Source organism: Apostichopus japonicus, chromosome 17, assembly GCF_037975245.1.
Source record: "Apostichopus japonicus isolate 1M-3 chromosome 17, ASM3797524v1, whole genome shotgun sequence".
In the NCBI taxonomy this organism is placed as follows: Eukaryota; Metazoa; Echinodermata; class Holothuroidea; order Aspidochirotida; family Stichopodidae; genus Apostichopus; species Apostichopus japonicus.
The window spans coordinates 36,256,978-36,280,180 of NC_092577.1; the positions used below are offsets into that span (position 1 = coordinate 36,256,978).

General features: G+C 35.6%; 2 protein-coding genes across 2 annotated transcripts in view; both read right to left on the reverse strand.

Annotated features, from left to right (window-relative positions):
• Nucleotides 1-23,203, reverse strand: part of LOC139954872 (interferon-induced very large GTPase 1-like) — a 297,255-nt gene that overhangs the window by 35,876 nt on the left and 238,176 nt on the right. The gene's annotated exons all lie outside the window — the stretch shown is intronic.
• LOC139954865 (interferon-induced very large GTPase 1-like) lies at nucleotides 657-19,991 on the reverse strand. Its single transcript, XM_071954834.1, has 5 exons — nucleotides 19,848-19,991; nucleotides 10,442-10,561; nucleotides 9,895-10,014; nucleotides 7,894-7,945; nucleotides 657-5,896 (listed from the first exon to the last, which is right to left on the reverse strand). The coding sequence occupies exons 2-5, from the start codon at nucleotides 10,517-10,519 to the stop codon at nucleotides 1,140-1,142; spliced, it is 5,007 nt and encodes a 1,668-aa protein (XP_071810935.1). The 5' UTR covers nucleotides 10,520-10,561; nucleotides 19,848-19,991; the 3' UTR covers nucleotides 657-1,139.

Genomic DNA, 23,203 nt, shown 5'->3' on the forward strand with positions numbered 1-23,203 from the left:
TTTTGAGCAAAGAATAGATGTAGCTGTTTCATCTAGTACATTGATGAACCCTATTAATTTCGGTGCCCATATCATGAATAGTAATGATGTCACATGGTCAAACGTAAAAATCTTCAAATTGCAATAACTTTTCAACCACAAGTTGTAGTTTCTTCAAACTTAATTGGTATGATGATATTGGTAGACCACCTATACATGCTGTCTTGATATCATGCATATTTATGAGGAGGCGGGCGGAGCGTTACATTTGTAACATTTCATTTTCATTTATTTTTTTTCTTCACAGTATAAATACAGAGAAGTTAACTAAGTGACAAAACATATCAACAACAGGGAAATTGTAAAAGGAGCACTCCAAAATCCAGAGGGCTTGTCTAGTAGAGCGCTCCCATACGTAAATAGAGAGAACAATACAAGAAAACAGTAACACTTATATCCACCCACACACCAACCCAACACGTATAACCCCCCCCCACCCCCACCACCCACAATACATATATATACACAAATACATACATACACAATTGAATACAAATACACACACGCATATATACATATATATATATATATAGATATATATATAAGTATATGCATATACATACATATATATACAGAAGTAACATAAGTTTGTATGCACAATAACGAGACAATGGAATAATTGATCATTAACATACTTGGTGGTTTGGTGGTCAATAATGATTATGTAAACCAGATTGAGTTTGGTGCTCATATAATGAATATCAATAAGGTCACAAGGTCAAACGTCAAAATCTTCAAATTGGCTTTGCATTATTTACGTTATATGTTTGTATGATTAATAACTTCACAAGGCAATTATTGATCATTACCATTTTTAGGGAGTAGGGCCTTGGCTAGTATCAGTTTTGCACACATAACTTACGGGAATGCTTCATCATTACATACTTGGAGTGTTCCCCAAATCAATGAGCAGCAGCCAGAAACCAAGAAATGTTTTCAATCTGGTTTCTTTTGCATTCAAGTGTTTAATATACTTCGTCTAAAGCTTCAAAGTGCACATGTTAGCAAGAGAGTTTAAAAATTCGCAACTTAATATATAAAAGGTGTACTCCGTTGTGTTATGTGATTAACTTTTTACACCACCATGATCTTATTTAAATCTAAAAGCTTACGTGCAATGTTTTGCGTGAAATTTCATGATGTCTGTATTGTTTTCTAAGGCTTTCTATAGCCATATGCGATGTAACGTTATTCCATTCTTCTGGTATCTTTGCTGGGTTTAGATCATATATTCGCGCAAATTCATCATTGAAAGTTTTCAATACCCACATCCAGTAATGTATTGGCTTGTCGTCTTTGATTGATTCAATATACCAAGACTCGTAGTCAGTTTTATAATCCTTGTATTTTCTAAATATCTCTTTTGGCTCCTTTTGTAATCTATATCTACAATCTGTGGCCATTAACAACGTGCATGGAGTGGCCGTTAGAACATTTGAATCTATCTTGTGACGACCTGATACACCTCCAGGGTAATGGAAAGTAGCGACGTGTGTATGCTCACCACTGATTTGTAAATGGCAGGTTACCTTACAGAAGGGACAAACTGCGTTGCAAACTCCTAAATGGTCCAATATCTCCTGAGCAACATCTTTTTTCATTTTTGAGTAAAGCCGAGATGTAATTGATTCATCTAGTACATCAGAATTCAGTAGATGCAGTGCAGCTTGTATATCTCTTTTCAAATTTGTACTAACAACTTTGCTTAGATTTTCGGTAAAGCCTTGAACGTCACTTAACTCAAATTCTTCAGCAACAGATTGTACCCCAAATCTGTAATCGCTGATAGATATCTGCAATTCAAATTTCTTAGCCCATTTCTTAAATGTAGTTCCAGCTTCAGTGAAACAAGCTTCAGTCCCACGTAAGGCCGTGTTAATTCCACGTACTACGATGTCTAATTCTTCCGAAATTAAAGCGATGACCCAACCATCCTTATGGTGCATTGTATTGATTACTGCTACACGCAGCCAACTAAGCACGAACGTCTCATTTCGATGGATAAAGTCGATATACAATTGAGGCGTTTTCTTGTGCAAGAGCTCTTCTAAGATTTTACCAATCAGTCTTTCTTTGTTATTGTAACAATTATCAGTCCTCATTTTGCTTAAAAGAGTTACGTTTAAGGTATTTACAACTATATCTTGAGTCGCTGTCATTAACTCTGAATATACTCTGTCTACAGCTGCATCGATCTTAATGGTTTCGTCGAAAAAAGCTAAGAAGTCATTTCGCAAACATTTCTTTTCCTTTTCAAACAATGCTTGCACCGAATTTGCCTTCTCATACTCTTTTTGACATTCTTTGTACACCTCAGCTAATTCCTTTGAGGCGCGGATTAGAGAGTTCACTAAAAACTCACTATTGATTTTATGTGTCTTCAACGTATTGTACATTTCAGTCAAGATAGTACCAACATGATTTTGCTGAAACGGTTTCAAATGTTTTTGATTTCGAAGTTCACGTTTGCATGCACTTAAGATTTTATCGAGTTCACTCGTAGCAGTGCTTTCGTCTCGAGATTCCGTATAAATATAACCTTTGAAGCGTTTCCATAAAGTCTTTATTAGGCTTTTGTACGTTTTACTATATTCAGTGTTTAGCAGTAGTCCAGAAAGGATATTATCGCATGCTTCATCTATTACTTTGTCACTTATTTTGGTTTTGCTGAATTTTTCTTGAAGCTCTTTAGTTTTCTTGCACCAAAGTTCATTGAATTCGTTATCCAGTCCCTTGCTATTTTCTTTCCAGTTGGTATTAGGATTTTTCTTCTTTAGATTAAGTGCAGTGTTTTTAGCAGCTTGCTTTAGTTCCTGATTTGCCTGTTTGATGAAGTGAGGCATGTATTGAATGCCCTCTTTATTTTGCAGTAGAATTTCAGTGTTGGTTTCGATAGCTCTTAGGATATCTCGACCAATGTCGAATGTTTCATTTTTAATACTCTGTTCCCGTCTTTTCACCTCGTCTTCATCGTTATGTGCCTTTACATACTCATCTATTTTCTCATTGACAGCTTCACATTTGTTTTCAATTTCGATTCTCACTTTCCTGAAAAATTCATCTTTCGCCGCGCTGCTAAGATTATTACTATTTCTTAGTTCCCATTCTGTCAAATCAGTTCTCATTTTCCCAATAAGTATGTTATGCTTTAGCCGAAACCTTTGGTTACTCAGAGCATCAAAACTGTTTTGAAAATTGAACACAAAATCTTCTGATTTTACTGCTTCCCATACATCTGTCAATCTACTTATGAACTTTTCCATTGTAAACTGAGGCGGAGTAATTGATTTTTCGTCTTTCAATAAAATACCAGCCTTTAAAGCGTGAATTTTATCACTATAGCCAAAATTTGGAGGAGACATTAAACCCGTCCACAGGCACGGGAAGAATTGCAAGTCATCCTCTTCAACCATTGGGAACACGTCTGTAAATTCGTGAATATTTTCGACTTTCTCCTCAGCAGCAGCAGTACGTGTGACTTTATTGAGAACGTCCTTTATTTTAGCCATGTTAGTTTTATTGTTAGCGGCAGCTGATATGTCGCTCACTCTTTGCTGAATAATTCTGCAATTAGAAACCAAATTGACTTTCTTCATTCTTATCAAAGCATGGACAACTATTTGCAGTACACCAATCATATCTGGGCCAATAGTTTCTTGACCGATATTCAATAGGGTAAGGTTCCCAATGCACATGGCCAGTGTAGCTATTGAATTGTCAAATGTGTGGTCGTTAAGAACAGTTCGATCTGGAGAATGCAATCCTTCAGTATCAATAATCAGAAGATACTCAAAACCAAGCTGTTTATGAAATGCTTTATTCACTTCTAACAATTGTAAGTACAACCCTCTTGTGCATCGACCAGCACGTACCGGAAACCTGACACCAAACATACTATTCAACAACGTTGACTTTCCACTACTCTGGATACCAATTATAGACATAACAAATATTCCAGGGTTATTAAGCGTCTTTGCTAGGTTCTCTAAGACGCCTGATATCCATGTAATGGGAATGTAAACAGTGTCCCCATCTAAAAGTTCCAATGGATATCCTGCAAGAAGTAGTTTTGATGCCAGGTTAACCAGTAATTCATTTTGTTCGTAAGCATTTTCATCTTCTAGGTTTGCTTCATACCATTGTCCTAATTCACGAATAAAGTGTTCGCAACTAATGTTTTTCGCATTAAATTGTTCGCTTTCTTTTAGGAGCTGATCTTGCAACTTTTTTATTTCCCTTTGCAGTTTGTCGCATTCACCAGACGAAGCTTCCTTCGTTGCAGACTTCAGTTTTTGCAATGATGTATTCAACACTTCGATGTTATTAACAAAGCGAGGAATTTCATGGGCGGTCATACTTTCGATATGTGTTTGAAAAAAGGACATGAAGTAATACAAGAGATCATTTTCACCCAACATAATTGTTTGCAAGTTTTTCAAAAAAACTTTCATTTTTGCAGATAAACCATTTTGTCTTTGCAATTGCCTCATGTCACGTTTAGTTTTTTTCTTTGCTTCAACCTGATGATCAACAGATTGGACCCCAACACGCAAAGGTTTTTTATCAGCTTCGACCCATTTGACCCATTCGACTTGTAATTGTAAATATGATTTTTTCATTTCCTCAATGGACTCGTTTATCGGAAAGGAGGATTCCAGCAATCGCTTGGCTTTCTTATAAGAATCGTTGCCACTATCCATGGTTATATCACTAAAACAACTGTTTTTCCAGTCTTCAATTGAACGGTAATCATCACTTTTTGTGTACTGGCAGTATTGTACAATCTTCTCGCAAATAAATTTTGCGAGTTCTGTTTCATTACGTTCTACGCCGAAATCTACACTTTTATCGTTTTCTTCGATTTTGGGACTCTTACTCCTACTTTTAAGCTGTTGCTTACGTTTTTGCCTGCTCTTTTTTTCTTTTTGTGCAATCAAATGTGTAACTAAAACATTTTTGAATCTTTTCTTTATGTCATCAATTGCTGTCCTGTAGTATTCCAATTTGTCTTTATCTACAAATATGAATATAGCATTAGCTACCCTGCACATAAATTCACTTTCGGTAGTAAATTCTTTGGAATTACCTCTCAGATTTAACAATAATGTAACTTCTTTCAACAAGTCTTCTTTTCTGCCGTAAATTGGTAGATACCATTGGGCTTCTACTGATCCACAACAATAGTAAACTTCCTCTCTTTCATCTTCATAAGGCAAAAAATATCGGAACTCTCCGTTACCTTGAGCTCTACCAATGACATTATTTATTACAGATGATTTGGAGATTGGAATATCACCAAATCTTATGAATGCAGTGGTAAATACAGGCTCACTTACCATACGTTTCTCTGGAGCAAGAGATGTTTCATTTTCTTTCCATTTTTTTACAACACGACTTAGTGCCCAAGTAAGCAGCTCTGGTTTCGCGGCATCTCTTACCCCAGGTAATAAGACTGGCACGGCAAGTTGACAAGATGCAAATTTCTCCAGCAAATGCTGTCTTAAATGATTATCGGAACAACGAATAATTGCATATATGAAATCTCTTACACTACCTTCTATGTGAATATTCTCTTTCCATGTAACCCTACAGTCTAGTGAGGTTAGCTTACTGATAAACAGAAAGGGTAAATGTTTTCTCTTATCTTCTTTTCCCTCTTTTTCTTCCTCTTTTTCTTCCTCTTTTTCTTCCTCTTTTTCTTCCTCTTTTTCTTCCTCTTTTCCCCCCTCTTTTATTGAATCGTCGCTTTGGACCAGCCGTACCTCTGTGGCCGCTTTCAGGGTGAGCTTCTCTGGGAAATATTCCTTTAGACCAACCTCTTCCAAGTATTCCAGAAAATCGTCTTCAGTTTCTTTATCTATCGAATATAAGAGTATACTTAATTGATGTCAAAGCCAAACTGAACTCGTAAAAATTTAAAACGATACATGTACAATTCACAATTGTAATGTGTGTCTCTATCTGGAAATATACCAAAATTGTAAGTACCTCGAGTGGTATATAAACGAACTAATACGATGTTACTAGTCAGGAATAACCTTCTAACTAAGTATTGCTACATTTATTCTCGGAATATTTCTTGCAGCAGCGAGAAACGAGTGTAGGTGGTGGTGAATGTCGCTGTCAACCAATCTTACTTCCAGTGAGTACATGCACCCGCAATAATGGCATTTCGGAGCGTGAGAGCTAAGCAAAGACAACATGCTTACTCTCACAGTAACCATTACTACTGTCGTTATATGATATGTTCATTCAAACATTTGCACCATAAAGAACTCTTGACAACAGCTAACTGGATATCATTTTTCTCTCATGCTGATTGTTTGTGATTTACTAAGTCGAACAGTTTGTAAAACGATACAATTATTGGAGAAGGACCCAGAACGTTTTTCAAAATACAGGATCTGCATGATCATACATTGATCAAAGAACATTCTTTACAGTTTACACGGTCTTTGTGGCAAGAATAAACAATAGCATCTCAATGACCAACGACATTGGAAATGTTTTACACACACATGAAACGTAGTTTGCGGAAACTATGCACTGAAGCAAAGAAATATCGATATGATTCCAATAACGTAATACACACACATATGTAGACTATTTTCCACAAGTTTCTTTAACGAACATGCGAAAAAGAAAGCTACAGGCAACTTCTCTAGATAAATACAGGGAGACATGACAGAAATCAACAACAAACCTTATTATCTTATTACCGACAAGGGATGACAGGCAAAGGGAGCAGTAGAAACAGACCATAACATACTGAATGGACAGATTCGAAACTGAACGTGTATAGAAAAAACAACTTCTACGTTTGATGATGCCACTATGCAAAACGTCGATCTAACGATGTGATGAACAGAAAAGTTTACACTCTTTCCGGCATCTACAAGCTATCTGAAGGGGTATTCTCGAGAAGTTTAATACTGGCTCTATATAGTTGCTCACCAGAAAGAGTATGATGATGAAGCTCATGAGGAGGAGAGGGAAATTATTTCAACACTGAACAAAATGAGACCTTAAAGAGATATATTGCTAATAATACTTCCGCTTGTAATTTATTCTGGTACTCCCATGGTTTGATTTAAGCTGAATAATTTATTGCCTACAAAGGATTAGCTATCTTAATTCATTTGGAATTCTAGTAACCTTAACTACTCTTTTAATTTGTTTAAAAGTTCCATTTGTATCATCCTTTGTGAATGCTGTTCTACAATTTTTAATTTCTATATTACTGTTTTATAAGCCATCTGAAAAGCATTTCTAGCTAGATTAGTTTTCTTATACTGTTTCTTTTTTTCTTATTTTGAATAGTTTAGTGTTTATACATTTAATAGCCTCTATTTATCGTCCTTCTACCGGCCTTTTGTGCTCTGTCGGTTCAATTTGTGGTAATTAAAGTTGAAATAAGATTACACAAGGTCCCCCTAAAAACAATTTAAAAAATCGACTTATCATTTGGCATAATGGTGTGGAACGACTACACTGTTGTTGGAGCGATATAGCAGGTTTATCCTGCAAAAAATCAGTAGATAAAGCTAAACTGTTAGATTGCCTTGTGAAAAACGTATTCAGTTACACTGATTTAAACAAGTGTAATTCAATTGAAAACTTGTTGATGTTCTCAAAGAGACTTTGTCTAAGTCAGTCAAAGCTCTAAGCATTAGGTTTGTTCTTTTTGAACCCTTCACTACATTTAGTGATTTTGCGTACATTTTGTCTGAGCTTCTATGTATGGATTGTTGATAGCTTTCTCAAAGGTCTTTTCCTGGTATGTGAGAGAGAGAAGGTAAGGGGGGGGGGGGGTATTACAAGTAGCTGTAGCCTATATGTCGTGCATTGCCTTACCAGGAGATTCTTGTTCTGACTCACTGGTGTTGTTCTCTGAATTGCCGGCCATCTGAAAAGAATGGTTAAAGAGGAAAAAGCCTGTTCAAATGTTATTTACAACATGACGTTTCAATTACTCCCGAGACCATCATTGACTCCTAACCTTCGCATATACTTAAAATAGTTTGACATCATGATCATCAGTTGCATTTTATCCCAAAAATACCATGACGGATGTATGAAGAAACCTGTTTGTCGTACAAATGTGTCTATATTGATATCAAATTTTAAGTTAGTTTAACATACCATAACATTGTAGAAATTTATTGGTCGTCAAGTTTATCTACAGATTATTACTCAACATAAAACTGGGAGTGAGAAAAAGAGGCAACTCCATTTAAAAATATGTCAACTACAATATTTCGTAGTATTTCATCTTAACAAGAGAGACATTTCTGGTAAGTGTGGTATTCAATGAAACTGCAACTGAACGTGTAAAATCCATTAGATCAGTCAACGAAACATATTTGATGAAATTTAGAGCTGAAACTTAGAGGGCATATAGCATTTCAGAAGATATTGAGGTAAGCTCAAAACATTTAGCTTAAAGCAGCATTTTGCGTCCTTTTCTGTGATTTTTCTCAACCTCACTGACTCCACTATGCCATAATTACATACATAACTAGATTACCTATTTAAACATTACTTCAAATGGTGGCATAAAAGTCGAAAAATTTGCAACTTTCAACTTTTTTTTTCTCCAAGATATTTTCCGTTGGGATCCCAATAAACCTCGCCCATAATATGAATATTTAAACACTACGAACGTCATTGACCAATACGTAATACAACACCATACTTGATTTGTGTACAGTCTATATGGCAGTTGTACCAGTAAGTTCCATAACAACTCCCTGGTTGTACTAACGCAAAGTCTTGAATCTATTTTAAGCAACGGCTCATAACTAAACCTGCATCTCTGATTGGTTGAATTCAAACTAGTGGGTTTGGGGGAACTGTATACGATTAACTTAAAATGTGGAATTTGTCGTGGACACTTTTCTCATTATCTGCAAATATCCTTAATGACTCGCCAATTAACGATGTTGGCAGGGAAAAACTTGGCTAATATCTTAGTTTGCTGTTTTGTGATTGGTATATGTAAAAACCTCGATGGACATGTCAAAAAAAGTAGAAAACGGCGACCAAACGCAAAATGCTGCTTTAACACAATTGTTCCACAAAAGACAGCATAACAAGAGAAACATTTTGATATGAGTGGTTTTCAATGAAACTGAAAAGCAATTCACCGTTTAAGATATTAAAATATATTCATGCATGTAAAAGATGGTGCTATGATCAATTTAACTTAATGGATCATTCTAGACAGCAAATGTTAAATTGGATATCTTTGTACAGTACTGTTCATAATGAACTTACGTGCAGCTATAACTATCTGAAACAATCTTTCCAAGTCTCCAGTGAATACAACGTTGTGAGGAAGGAAAACCAAGTGATCAGAATGATGTTACTCTCTTGATAATAGTAACACATAATTTTATCGTATATCGTAACCAACAATGAAGAATGACTTATCGATTGCAATACAATTTGTGTAAAATATTCTATTCACATGATTCTATTCAACAGTACATAAAATTAAATGTACCTCATCGATATTTTGCTGGGAAGTCGTGCCAGTAGCAGCATCTTACACGTCAGCTCATCTCTGACTTCCTTATTCTTTCGTTTCGTTTTAATTATATTAGTCATTTTATTTGAAGTAACAAGTTGAGGTATGGACTTAGTGTCGGGTTAATTACATATGGTGAACTTCATGATATCAAAATAAACGTCGAATGTATGACAGTATAAGAAAAATCTATTTATATATCTGTCTTTCTATCAGGTAAAACGGACCCACACATTAGTTACGCAGAACTGGTACTATACCCTCGGTTATAGTGCACCATTGTTTTATTCACCTAGTCCTATACTAAAGAGGATAATAAAATGTACCTTATCGATATTTTGCTGGGAAGTCGTGCTAGTAGCAGCGTCTTTCACATCATCTTCATCCGGGTTCTTTGTTTCCATTATGGTTTCGTTTCTCTCTTCTTTCTTTCTATGTACGTCCTCCTATAATAATCAACACAGCAGAATGACTCAAATTAATTCTTCCGAAATGAACTCCCATATTAATTATATTAATCATTGCATTTGAACATATTAATCATTTGAACTGACAATATAAATGGTTTCGCTATCATTTTTATATCAGTTTAAAAACCGTTTGAAGGAAATAATTGAAACAAGTAAAGTTAAAGTATATGGACCTAGTGTCGGGCCCAATTTTGTGTTGATCATAATGATTTGAAAATATACGCCAAAAGTATGACGGTATCAAAAAAAATTATACTATAATGTATCTTTCTGTTTGTCTTTCTTTCTATCAGGAAAAACGAACCCACGCTTTAATTATCGCAGAACTGGTTTAGTACCCGAGGTTATAGTCACCATTGTTTTATTCACTTGAACCTATACTACAGAGGTAATAAAAATGTACCTTATCGATATTTTGCTGGGAAGTCGTGCTAGTAGCAGCGTCTTTCACATCATCTTCATCCGGGTTCTCTGTTTCCATTATGGTTTCGTTTCTACCTTCTTTCTTTCTATGTACGTCCTCCTATAATAATCAACACAGCAGAATGACTCAAATTAATTCTTCCGAAATGAACTCCCATATTAATTATATTAATCATTGCATTTGAACATATTAATCATTTTAACTGACAATATAAATGGTTTCGCTATCATTTTTATATCAGTTTATAAACCGTTTGAAGGAAATAATTTGAATTAACAAATAAAGTTAAAGTATATGGACTAAGTGTCGGGCCATATTTTGTGTTGATCATAATGATTTGAAAATATACGCCAAAAGTATGACGGTATCAAAAAAATATATACTATAATGTATCTTTCTGTTTGTTTTTCTTTCTATCATGAAAAAAAGGACCCACGCTTTCATTATTAGATGTTAAATAACACATTTGTCTGGCATATTGGAAGGCATCAGTATTTTACTTCCATTTAAAATCTCTTCAACCTACTGGTGTTTGTAATACATGTTTTTACTCTCATAAAGTAGATTGGTGTCGTTGGAAGTAGACAAACTGTGTGTGGTGAAGCGCTAAATATTACAAAGTAATGTTACTGTTTTCTATTGACTAAATGTTTTCTACTTTTACTAGAAAAACAGACTGAGCTTTGTGGAGTATATCTAGTGTCATAATGTGTGTGTTGCTTCTATATGGTGTTTTATCCAAAGTTAACCTTTAACATTAAAAGTATTTGGATTGTCACAATTCTTCATAAACTTGACTTTTATGGGGCTCGGGTCAATGGGTCTATTGTTTTTAACAGCTATCTTTCCAACAGAAATCCGTTTTTATTTTATCAATAAGGTTAAGTCAATCCCAATTGAAAAACGGGGCACATAAACGACTCAGCATGGATAAAACTAAAAGAGTGTGCTTTTTTCGGGTGGGGTCCAGGGGTCCATCTTACGGCCACTGATAGGGTCCAGGGGCAAAGCCCCAGCGGGGCCATGGGGTGGACTCAAATCTAGAAATCTTCAACTTTACCTCTTTTTGGTAGCTGAAATTGACATTTCAACTGACTAGTAAAAAACTCATCTGTTTACCATCCTGGTGTAACTTTGAGTCTTTATCATGATTAATAAAATTGAAGCTTAAACCCAAAACAGACACATTCTTAAACTTTGCACACACGAATAAAGTCATCTTGTTATACATATGTTATACAAGCACATACATGGTGCCATAAGTAGAGTTAAAGAGTACTATTGCATATTTGGGAAAATTCACTTTATCGGAAACATAGAAACCTATAAAATAGCAGGGGTGAACAGATAAGATCACATACAATAATAATAACCTCATAACGTTTTTACAAATAATCTGTTACCAAAGTGACAAGAAAGCTACCTCCAGAATTTTCCGTTCTCAATTTTTGAAGTTTAAGGTATTGGATCCTTTTATTCAAAGTGTCGATTTTTATGGTACCTCTTCTTCTCAAGTTGTTAATCTCCCAGGTGTTGTTATTCCAGTCAGTGTGGTTAAATTATATGTATCGAGAAAATGTCAAAAGACAGGTATTATTACACGTCTCTGTGTTATTCGCCTATATAACTTTTGGTCCTTTTATAACACACATACTCTCTTTTTTTCTTTCTTACTGTACAATCATTTGTGACAGCACTTACTGCTCTAGAATAAAACTGTTATTCGTTTAATAGAATCGAACTATTAAAATTTAACTTCGTTTTTATCATTCGGCACCGTTATTTGCCTCTTCCTATGACTTCCACCACTATTAAGTTTTTGTATATGTTTCATCGGATATGTGCCTGCATTGTTTCAATCATTATTCCGGTTTCGACGGGGTACACATTCTTGTTGTACTCCTTTCGCGTAACTTCTATATGCCCTCTTATAGGATCAAAACATACGCTATGCATAATTTGCAGACAGCTTTCTTTTTCTATCTCTCTTCTCTGTTTTCCTTGCAATTTTGTCTTTGCTTGTCCGGTTTAGAATTAACAAATTATTGTGTGATGATGATCAGGAAAAAAAAAGCACAAACAGACTAATAATTCCGAATTACAATAAATAACACAAAATGTTACAAAATCCGAAGTTATGTCACATTTAAGCAAAGACAAGATTTTAGTACGTTCACTAATGTTGTTGTTTCATTTTACTCTGTATATAACTAACTGCTCCGATTATTCCTTAACTTGTAGAAGTTATTGGGTGGGGAAGGGGGGGGGGTGACACATAACACATAGCAAATCGCTCCTACCACTCTAGCATTATACGATATCAACGGCTGGAATTATATCTCTGCAAAGTCCACTGTGGATATTTTGAACATTAATATCATCTCTGAGATATGAGCTTGACATTTGTCGATGCAGAGATCACATGACAACGGTATTTGTTGCATTGGCCAGCTAAGAATTAAGAAGTAAAGGTAGCAAAACTTGAAAATTTCCCAAGGTTCTATTATATGAAATATAATAAGAATCGATTTCAAAGAAAATTCATTAACCTTCTTCGGTGAAATTAACCCTAACAGAATTTTATTTATTCGGAATTCCCTCTCAAAGAATTTAACTTTAAAGTTATATATTCACTTGTCACCGAGCCTTCACGTGTGACTCTAACAGGTATCACTCCTAGAATCAACAACACGCCATTTGTTATAATGTATTCGCATATATATATATATATATATATATATATATATATATATATATATATATATATATATATATATATATATATATATATACAAAGTGTTTCCTTCAGCTAATTAATGCTGTTTATTATTATTCTTAATAATAATAAAAATATTATGCAATAAACACAAAATGTAGTTAAGAATTTTTAACAGTCCACGGCGTTTATCACTTGATAATACAGGAAAAAAGTATAACCCAAACAATACACGCGGCCTTAGGCCGCGTGCATCCAACGATCCAACGATTATATCGCCGTGAGTGCATTACGTTACGTTCATTACTGACCATGAGTCATGGTCAGTTATGCGTCCTAGACGTCTAATTATGATCACGTGACGTAAAAGTTTCGTCAGCATTATCTACTGCTACAAGGCATGTTTGGTTACATTGTTTAACGCAATAATTGATACATAAGTGGAATCGGGAACGACAGTTTCTGAGTATGGTTCATACAGTTTTTCGTAAGAAATTATCATTTTAATGTTCACTTTGTAAATCTCATGAATATGCGAAGACAGAGAAATAGAAGTTCACTTTTATGTGGGTAGGATTGGTACCTATTGCAATTGATATAATATTTTGTGTTAAGAACATATTTATGTAACATTTTACATGTCAATAAATTAAAATTAACTTATGTTTAATGTTTACCTTATGTTTACTTCATTACAAACCTTTATTTTCTGTATATTATCTGGCATTCGAGATTGTCGTACGCCATGATTGTTTCGAGTATCATGAATCATTGATATATTTGCATACAGACTACTAGTCTACTTAAGTCTGGATACAGTTTTACTTGATATACATTTTAATATAATGGTTCGTTTGTTGTTGTTTAATATTCTATTTTCTTATTTCTTATACAATGTAAACGTGTTTACTTCTTCATTTTTATTTACTGATCAAAATTGGGGGAAAATTATAAACAAATACATAAGCAGTTTTGTTGCATTTGTATTGTTTCTGGCATCGTTAACTATAAGACCGGTACTGGCATTGTTGACGTGACGAACGCATCCTTGTAGCATATCGACCTGCAAACTTCATGCTTGCGTATATCTTGTTACTTGGAAGCATATCGGTTAAGTTGTCTTGTTACTTGGATATGCAGAGAAGAAGGTTGACGTAAGTACCAGATTATTTCCATTTTCAGGCTGTATTCATGTTCAAGTTTTAGACCATTTACTGTAAGTGACAGTAGCCGACTGATCACACGTTGTAATATTATACCATAATGTGTGTAAGAGGGGTTAAGAGTACAGCGCAGCAACATTGAACGGTAGCAATTATTGGCACAGTGCATGTAGCGTGGACTCCACATTCTTCACTAGTGGCTTGTGGGCGGAGCTTACCGTCTGCAAACTTGGACCAATGATTTGCAAATTACGATACATGCAGTGTGTACTATCGTCTGCTATGAAGCTGTGCATGTGGGATGAACACGCGAATGCCATTGATATAACAAATAACGCACAGTGAAAGTGCAGAACACAGTATTTCACCGTGGCACCGTTGAATGTTGCATTGTGTTCACATTTGGATAATCTGGTTAGCATTCTTCTTTCTATTTAGTTCGTATCGATATTGTTGATTCGTTGGAATATATTTCACTCCTCAGCATGTCGTTTTGATTCTTAGCATATCAAGGTTTTAATATTGACAAAACTGTACACAGTGAGGAAGTAACTTCCTCTCCTAGTAATAGTAAGTATAGTAGGCATACTTGTAATAGTAGCCTCGTACTATATTACTGTATTATTTTAGTCTGTACTGTTAATGAGGAGATGATGTCCATTTGTTCTTACCCTAATAGGTGGTACGTTACCGGTGATCAGAATCATATCGATTTAAGTAGCTGTTTGGGATATTTTTACCAAAGATGACCCCATCATTGCTCAAACATGTAATTAAGGGGGATTGAAATGCTAATTTTGGTTGATCACTCGAACACTAATACCCCATTACCAATGACTGTCAGATTTTAGATAAACTCATATCAAAAGAAGTCAAAATAATTCATTTCAGAATTTTTTCTTTTCCATATTGTACATAGAGGAATAAAAGGATGATAATCCAAAACGGGTGATCGCCAAATCACAACCCTCATATGTGAGAGACATTCCTATACCGAAGACGTTGAAGTTGCCCTATGGAGGAATGCTGCTGACTCTACAGCGAAGCTTGGAAATTGGGTAGAAATAAGCCACGTTGATGTTAATGAAAGTTATGCTTTCTACCAAGAACCATCTGTGGCGACCACCAAAAACACTCAAGTAACAACTAGTGAGTCAAAATACTATAACCTTCAAATTACAATGCGTGTAGAACACTTATTCTAGTAAGTTTGTGTTATCAGTGTTCATACTTGTTAGGTCACACAAGTTAAGTCAGGGCTCCATTTGATGATTATCCGTTAGACTCAAATATTACAGATAGGTGATGGACAGCAAACAAACTGTGTTATGTTTTTCTGACAACTCTTTTTCTTGAAAATTAAACAGATGGAATTATTGAACAAAGTGGACATATAGAATGTCCTCTTCAACAACAAATGTCTCAAATTGAGGCTTGATAATATGCTAGTGTGAGCTGTTATGGTGCATGCCAACTACCACTCTCTCTGCATGTGTCTCTCTGTTTGTATGTCTACCTGTCTGTCCATACACACTGTCTATTTATAATAATAATAATAATAATAATCAGCAGTTATTTTTACGACGCTTAAGCGACCAAAAATGTGGGAAAAGCCCGCAAGGGCTTATGGATTACAACTTCCACGTCAGGTGGCTTCTAATTCAACATTTTAACTCAAATTTGGAATCTTTTCAATTCAAAATAGAAAGTTATTTCAGATGGGAAAACGATAGATTGCTCTTGGATGAAAAACCAACCTTACTATGACCCGGCCGGGAATCGAACCCCGAACCTCCCGATTGCTAAGCATATTGCTTCAAATGCCACCGCCTTTATCCACTCGGCCACAGTACTGGTTAGATGTCTGTGTTCAAGAACTTTAGCTCAAAAGATCATTTAGGTTTAATAAAAAGCCATTGTTTGAATATAGTCCCAATAATCTCACCATATTAAAGGATTTAACTCTAGCATAAGGCACTGCATAAATAATTGTAAATGTAAAGATCAAAACAAAATCAAGGCTCCTTATAGCAATGCATTCCTGTGCACGTCTCTGCCTCAAAATAGCAAAAACATGAAATGATAGTGAACTACATATCCATGCTTTCCTAACATCATTTATTCATTAACTATTCCTTTCTCTTTACAGGTAAAACCAACACCTGCATTAGAGACCACCTAAGCATCACTGGGTACACTGTGGAATACAAAACTTTCCTACTACTCTGCTCAACTGATCATTACACATTGGAATATAATTCCACAGAAGAGACATTGAAGAAACTACTAATGCTGCTGTATTCATCCCTCATCAAGGAAAATATCGCAGGGTTGGATCAAGAAATGCACATATCAGCTACATCCACAATTCAAGACAAACAGATAATGTCCTTTAAACAAAACATTGACAAAGTTCTCGATACAGATTCCGACTGATGACTGTTTTATTCTCAAAACTATAACCCCAACCACAGCAAAACACTTTACCATCATACATACATACATTAGTCCTTACCTTCAAATCTAAAACTCTTGCCAACATAAACAGCACTACAAACATAGAACATTACTAACATCCTCTCTCCAACTCTTAACATACTTAAAAGACCACTTACTGTGCACAGTACTAGCACCATGTCTTCCTTCACATCTACTCATTCTTTTGCAATCACACCATTCCTGCCTTTATCGCTTCACATTTCTGGCCACCCTGTACAGTCTTAACACCATTCTTACCTTAGCATCTCACTTTTGGTAACTTTGTACAGTAGAGACACCATTCCAACTTCACATATACACTTCTGGCCATTAATAACAAACTACTACGATAACGTGTACGGTACTAACACCATTCTTGCCTTTCAGCTAAACTTCTGCCCATGAATAAACCAACTTCTGTGTACAATACTAACCACACTCCTATTTTATCTATCGTCACCTATTGCTAACAATAACAATTAATAATCATTGTACAGTTCTAATCCCACTACCACATTGATGCGTCAGTGAAGCTATAGTTATAGTACCTTTGTATAGTACTATACAGGCAATCTGTCTTTCACATATACACGTCTTGCTATCAACTGGAACCTCTTAGCTTTGTATAGTTCAAGTGTTCATGTGCAGTCTTTCTACCATTTGCAGTACAGTACAACTCTATCTTTGCTGTTGACACTGCTAACTTCGAACTAAGTCTCTGTTAGTTACCTGTTCAGCAGTAACAATAAAAACCAAAACTACTAGCTTTTTACAATATATAATAAAATATACGTACTTGCTCATGTTACATACTACCAACTAGAGGAGTAATATATGCAATAAACACTCACATGTCTTCCATGACAACCTTCCATGATAACTTATCAGCAAGAGACCTGTTAAAGTAGTTTGGCTCTTAGGAAATTTTCCTCAAACGTTACAATTGTCTAAGGTATGAAAAGTTCTTTCATATAAATGTCAACGTGCCAAAAACAAATTATTTCAAGATTAAAGTTCCAAGCACAAACACACTACACAGTGCCACACGTGTTAGGAACAAGTATGTTATATTTCACTACCACCCTCATATTCTATTAATCTTATAAATATTCTAGCAGTTTTCAACAAAGATTGTGACAAAATATTATGTCATATTGTTTGTGTTGCACTTGCTTCATATTCAGGTCCGTTAACAAATAAGTCTGACACTGGGTTTGCCACTCCTCTATTTGAATGCAAGAAAACTAGTTTGCAATTGGTAAAGGCAAAGAGCATTTGAGGTCTGTCACAAGACTTGCCTCACTGTTAAACCAGAAAACGTGGATATGTCACACATGTTTGTTATCTCACATTATGCAGCAAGAACTTTCTGTTCGCATTTTATGGATTGTGTAAAATAAAGGCTGTACTTATTCATGTAACTTGCAAGGTAATAAGTTTCATAAAAGTTTCAACATAATAGCGTCGTTCATTGATAGTGTATATTTGTTCCGTGAAAAAGACTGGTTGTAGTGTTCAATGATACTGTTATATTATCAACTACTGCACCATTAATGCTCTTGTCATAGTAATGATTATACACATTTTATCCACTTCTTAGTTTCAACCATTTGTATTCAGCTTCCCCCCCCCCAAAAAAAAATGTTCAAAAAACTTTAACGAACTTCATGTTAACCAAGTATCCTTTGAATTGATTTGTTTGTATTATTTGTGTATACATGTTAATAATTATTACAGTATGTGGACAATCCGGTTAAATAGTTTAAAGGATGGAAGAAAGGAATACAATGGCTACTAAGCAATTACCTGGATCTATAGACCAAGACTCATGGGCAGAGTGGTTATGAATTTTCGTAATCGCATTTCTAGTTGACTTGTACTACGGATACGTTCTTAGTATAGTACACTATACATACTACCCCAAGTTATATATTTACTTTCGTAAGCACAATTCCACCAAGAAAGTAACAAGATAAGTTAACATTTCTAGTACAATGGCTTCAATGACTTCTATTTATCAGACGTTTATTGTTGCTTGAATACATGTTGTATTCTTGATCAGTAACATCATGCATGGACCTAGCAGTTAGACGTTACGTAAGTGTTAATATCGTCGTCACAGTGTTCTGACATTGGCTTGCCAAGTAGTATAACTGTCATTCGTTGTTTCGATTCCTTCAATCGCTGCTCGATACTATTACTAACATTTCGCATATTTGGCCTTGATGTCCGCTTAAAGCAATATTATTGATAACATTATAATGCCATGGTTGCTAAATGAGGTTAGCGTTGTTGATCGCACCCTTGTCAGTATACTTCAGGCTGAAAGTTTGCTTTCTCCGAAAGTTTGGCATCATCTTACCAAGTGGTGTTTACACAGAAGGGCTTCTTACAATACCATATTTGATCTGATTCGTTTGCTTCGAACTAGCAAGGCAGATAGCCAGGCGCGTAGCCAAGGGGGGGGGGCGAAGGGGGCAGCCCCCCCCCCCCTTGAGCATATTTTTAATTTTTTATTAAATGTTTTTATGATATCGCTAGTAATTTAAAAATAGAAAATGCTAAGTTGCAACTTACAAGGCCTGGGAAGTGCCATTTCCAGCGATCTGGGAGGCATTTTCAGCCAAAATTTTCTTGTATGCTACGCGCCAATCATGGTGGCGCTACGCTTAGTTAGTTTGCAAAGCCGTATCTACGGCTCTGCTAGTTTGCCTACATTTTCGCCCCTCCCTTGGCAAATTCCTGGCTACGCGCCTGCAGAAAGCTAGGATTGGTATCAAGCTTGCTGAGATACATTGTTTTCAACTTATTTTCATTCACCGGTGGGAATACCGTGTAATTATCCTTAGGTTTGTGAACGATCAGCTGAGGAGCATGCACAGGCCAATCAGATTCGAGAAGTTTGAACAAGTATAAATGAGCAAAGAATAAGAATGATCAGACATTGATTCGTGCTGTCGTTTAGCTGTTTTAACATTATGAATATTTGTGAATGCTGATCGTCGGAAGAAGTAAATATCAAACCTACCTGTAATGCTATTATCGATGAGCGAGATTTTCCATTGCAGATACAGCCCGGATGTGAAAGCTGGAAATATGGCGTTGTCTGGTTCGAACCGTGTAATGGCAAATTCTTCGGCAGGTGGATTCTTATATGAGGATGCTTATCTGTGGTGTGTTAAGTAGTTGCAGTGAATTCCAATCAAATAGTCAATTTCCTTCGTAAACGCAACTTAAACTGCATGAATATTTATATGTTATTAGATATGTGAATAATTTGTTTACTGAAACTGGTATACATAACCTTATTAGGATACCATTGCTGCATTTGGGTCAGTCCTACAAATGCTATCAGCAAATCATATCCATTGTTTGTAGCCAGCAATAAAGCTCAGATTACCTAATATGTGCATAAAATATGTCGCCGCTCATCGTCACCAGCAGTTACTGTAGTGAGGTGAAGAGGTATGCATAACCTTATAAGGATACCTTTGCTGTATTTGGGTCCGTCCAACAAATGCTATCAGCATATCATATCTATTGTTTGTAGGCAGCAATAAAGTTCAGATTACCTAATATGTGCATAAAATATGTCGCCGCTCATCGTCACCAGCAGTTACTGTAGTGAGGTGAAGAGGTATACATAACCTTATAAGGATACCTTTGCTGCATTTGGGTCCGTCCTACAAATGCTATCAGCATATCATATCTATTGTTTGTAGCCAGCAATAAAGTTCAGATTACCTAATATGTGCATAAAATATGTCGCCGTTCATCGTCACCACCAGTTACTGTAGTGAGGTGAAGTTTTGAATATTCAGACTTTGGTACTACTTCTATATCCTCAAGGGGGTAACACTATTGACCAATTGCTGGACACCCTCTTCACCCTACATAATAGTATCGTACTGCAGTTAATGTAGTAACGGCATTGTAAACATGTAAATTACTCCGTCAGTTGACAGGTAGTGATGTGAACTGTATTACTACGCTGAATGGTAGGCACGCTAGCGTGGTGCATCCCAGCCATTCTGAGCGTGGGTTTCCAAATAAACGTACAAAGTAAAGTGAAAGTATCTTAACATAAGTTCAAAAGAAGGTATTGCCTTTCGTTATGAAATAAGAATCAGGAAGTATCCACGAAATTTAGCGTTAGCTATCATTACGTAAAATTATTTCATCACATCATAATTATTTCACATTGTATTAATTATCGGATCCTTAAATAAGTAAGTGACGAGTGTAAAGTATCATTTTATGCATGCTATTATATTAGGTGTATTAGGAGGGACATGAGAGATGTTAAAAAGGGCGGTCGGTATACACAACGTAACAAATCCTTTGTTCTCTATAAACAACATGGCGGCCATTCAATGAACATCAACCCTTTTGGTTGGACCACATGGTCCCATGTATAGATTATATGGCGATACTATATGATAGCTTTGAGGATTTATGGATTATGAAGCTTGTTTCCAATTTGATTTCTTTTATTGTATAGTTGCTTTATATGTTAACTACTTTGAAGAATATGTACTGTTCATTGTTTCATATATTATACTTTAAGTATAATTGTGTGGTTATTATGTCTAATCTATACAAAGTTTCTCCAGGTCAATTGATATTCTGGATCCGCCACTTAAATGATCTCGTTGGGTTGGTGAGTACTTCGGTGGTTATGTATCGCAAGTTGTTGAGAGTCGAGATCCCAAACGTTAACCACTGTGTATTACCTGGTCGAATGTAAACGACTCGAACACCTGGTTTAGTTGATTCCATGAATGCATGTTATCATTCCTGTTCCAAAAACTAAATATTACCAAATAACCTATGTTAAGTTCATTAAAATGTATTGTACCATTTCATAAGATATATAAGACTTCTATAGTAGTAAGCTATTATATGCTCGACACTAATTTTTTCTTATTAAATTATAAGCTTTTACAGAGACAACAATTATTAGAAATGTTTATATTTAACGTCAACAATTCGAGACAAACAGTCAAAATTTGGATTTAGTACGGTAAGATTTCGACTTAAACGCCCAATTACCAGAGAAAATGTCGAGATTGTGAGGAGGGACCCCGAAGTAATTAGATGACATGTCGACAATTCGAGTCGACACGTCGGAAATTCCAGCATGAAAATTGCAACATGAACTACTGTCATTTTACAATTGACGTCTATCACGCATATTCATATACATTTAATGCTTAAAGAAAGTTCTAATGCAGAAACAAAACTACGACCCACAGCATTTGACTTCTTTTCATTTGCATAACAAAACTTGTCCTACAACGTCGAAGATACTACTGGTTTCAAGGAGTAATCAACATTTGCATAATGCTATCACATACTACCTGCTGTGACCGGCTGAGCGGAAGAATCGAGGGTTTAGCAACCAACATATATGTACATTCCCTCAACTATACCAGGAGGAACAAGATTTATTGATAGGGTATTCAGCTGACATGTTCATTGTGTAATAGTTGCTTTGGCCATATAAGTGTCTCAGTCTCTGCCACCGGTTCACCATTTGAATTCTCAGTCCCATCAGTTCTCATGTAGCAAAGACACAGTTACGTTATCATGCGGATAACGACGTAAGCTGAAGAGTTGACCGTTGATTGTGTATCAGCAACTCAGATTGAAGTTAAGCTGGTATGATGTAACAGTTAACAATACAGTATATACACACATATGACAATAAGAGTTACAATCTTCGGACACAGATATTATCAAGAGTCGCAGAATTCACATTAGCAAAATATTGTAGTTGTACATTAGAATCTACACCGAGAAGTCTCTCACAAGAACATGTCATGCATATTTATTCAAACGAAGGCTAATACGACCTTATCGACACATCTGATATATGACGAAACTCTAAATGTAGGTAGGTTAAAGGCATTGTGTATATGTTACATACATAATGAGAGCATGTGCTGCAATAATAGCATGCATGTTGCAATTTTAAGCTATAACGTCAAGAGTGCAAGACATTCTACGCTGATACAATTGGTCTCCAAATACAACATTGGTGTTTCCTTGTTCCACCTTGGTAATAATTAGCCGTTTCCGTTAAGGCTTTGTAGATTAAAATTGCGATTTAAATTTTGGCTTCAATTTGATAAACGAACACTGCAGCAACAGTGACTATCAGTTCGGCTACATAACTAAAACACAGTAAACGAATTTAGGAGACACGCAATTATAATGATGTCTTTGTATACACTGCAAAGTTATATACCTACATCGGCTACTGGAAGTTGCTCCTTTTTTCTTTTCTTTTTTGTATGCCAACATGGATGTTGTTTTATAAAATATTGTACACTGGTACAACATTTCCTTACCCGACGTCATCATTTTCCAAATGATCGGTTA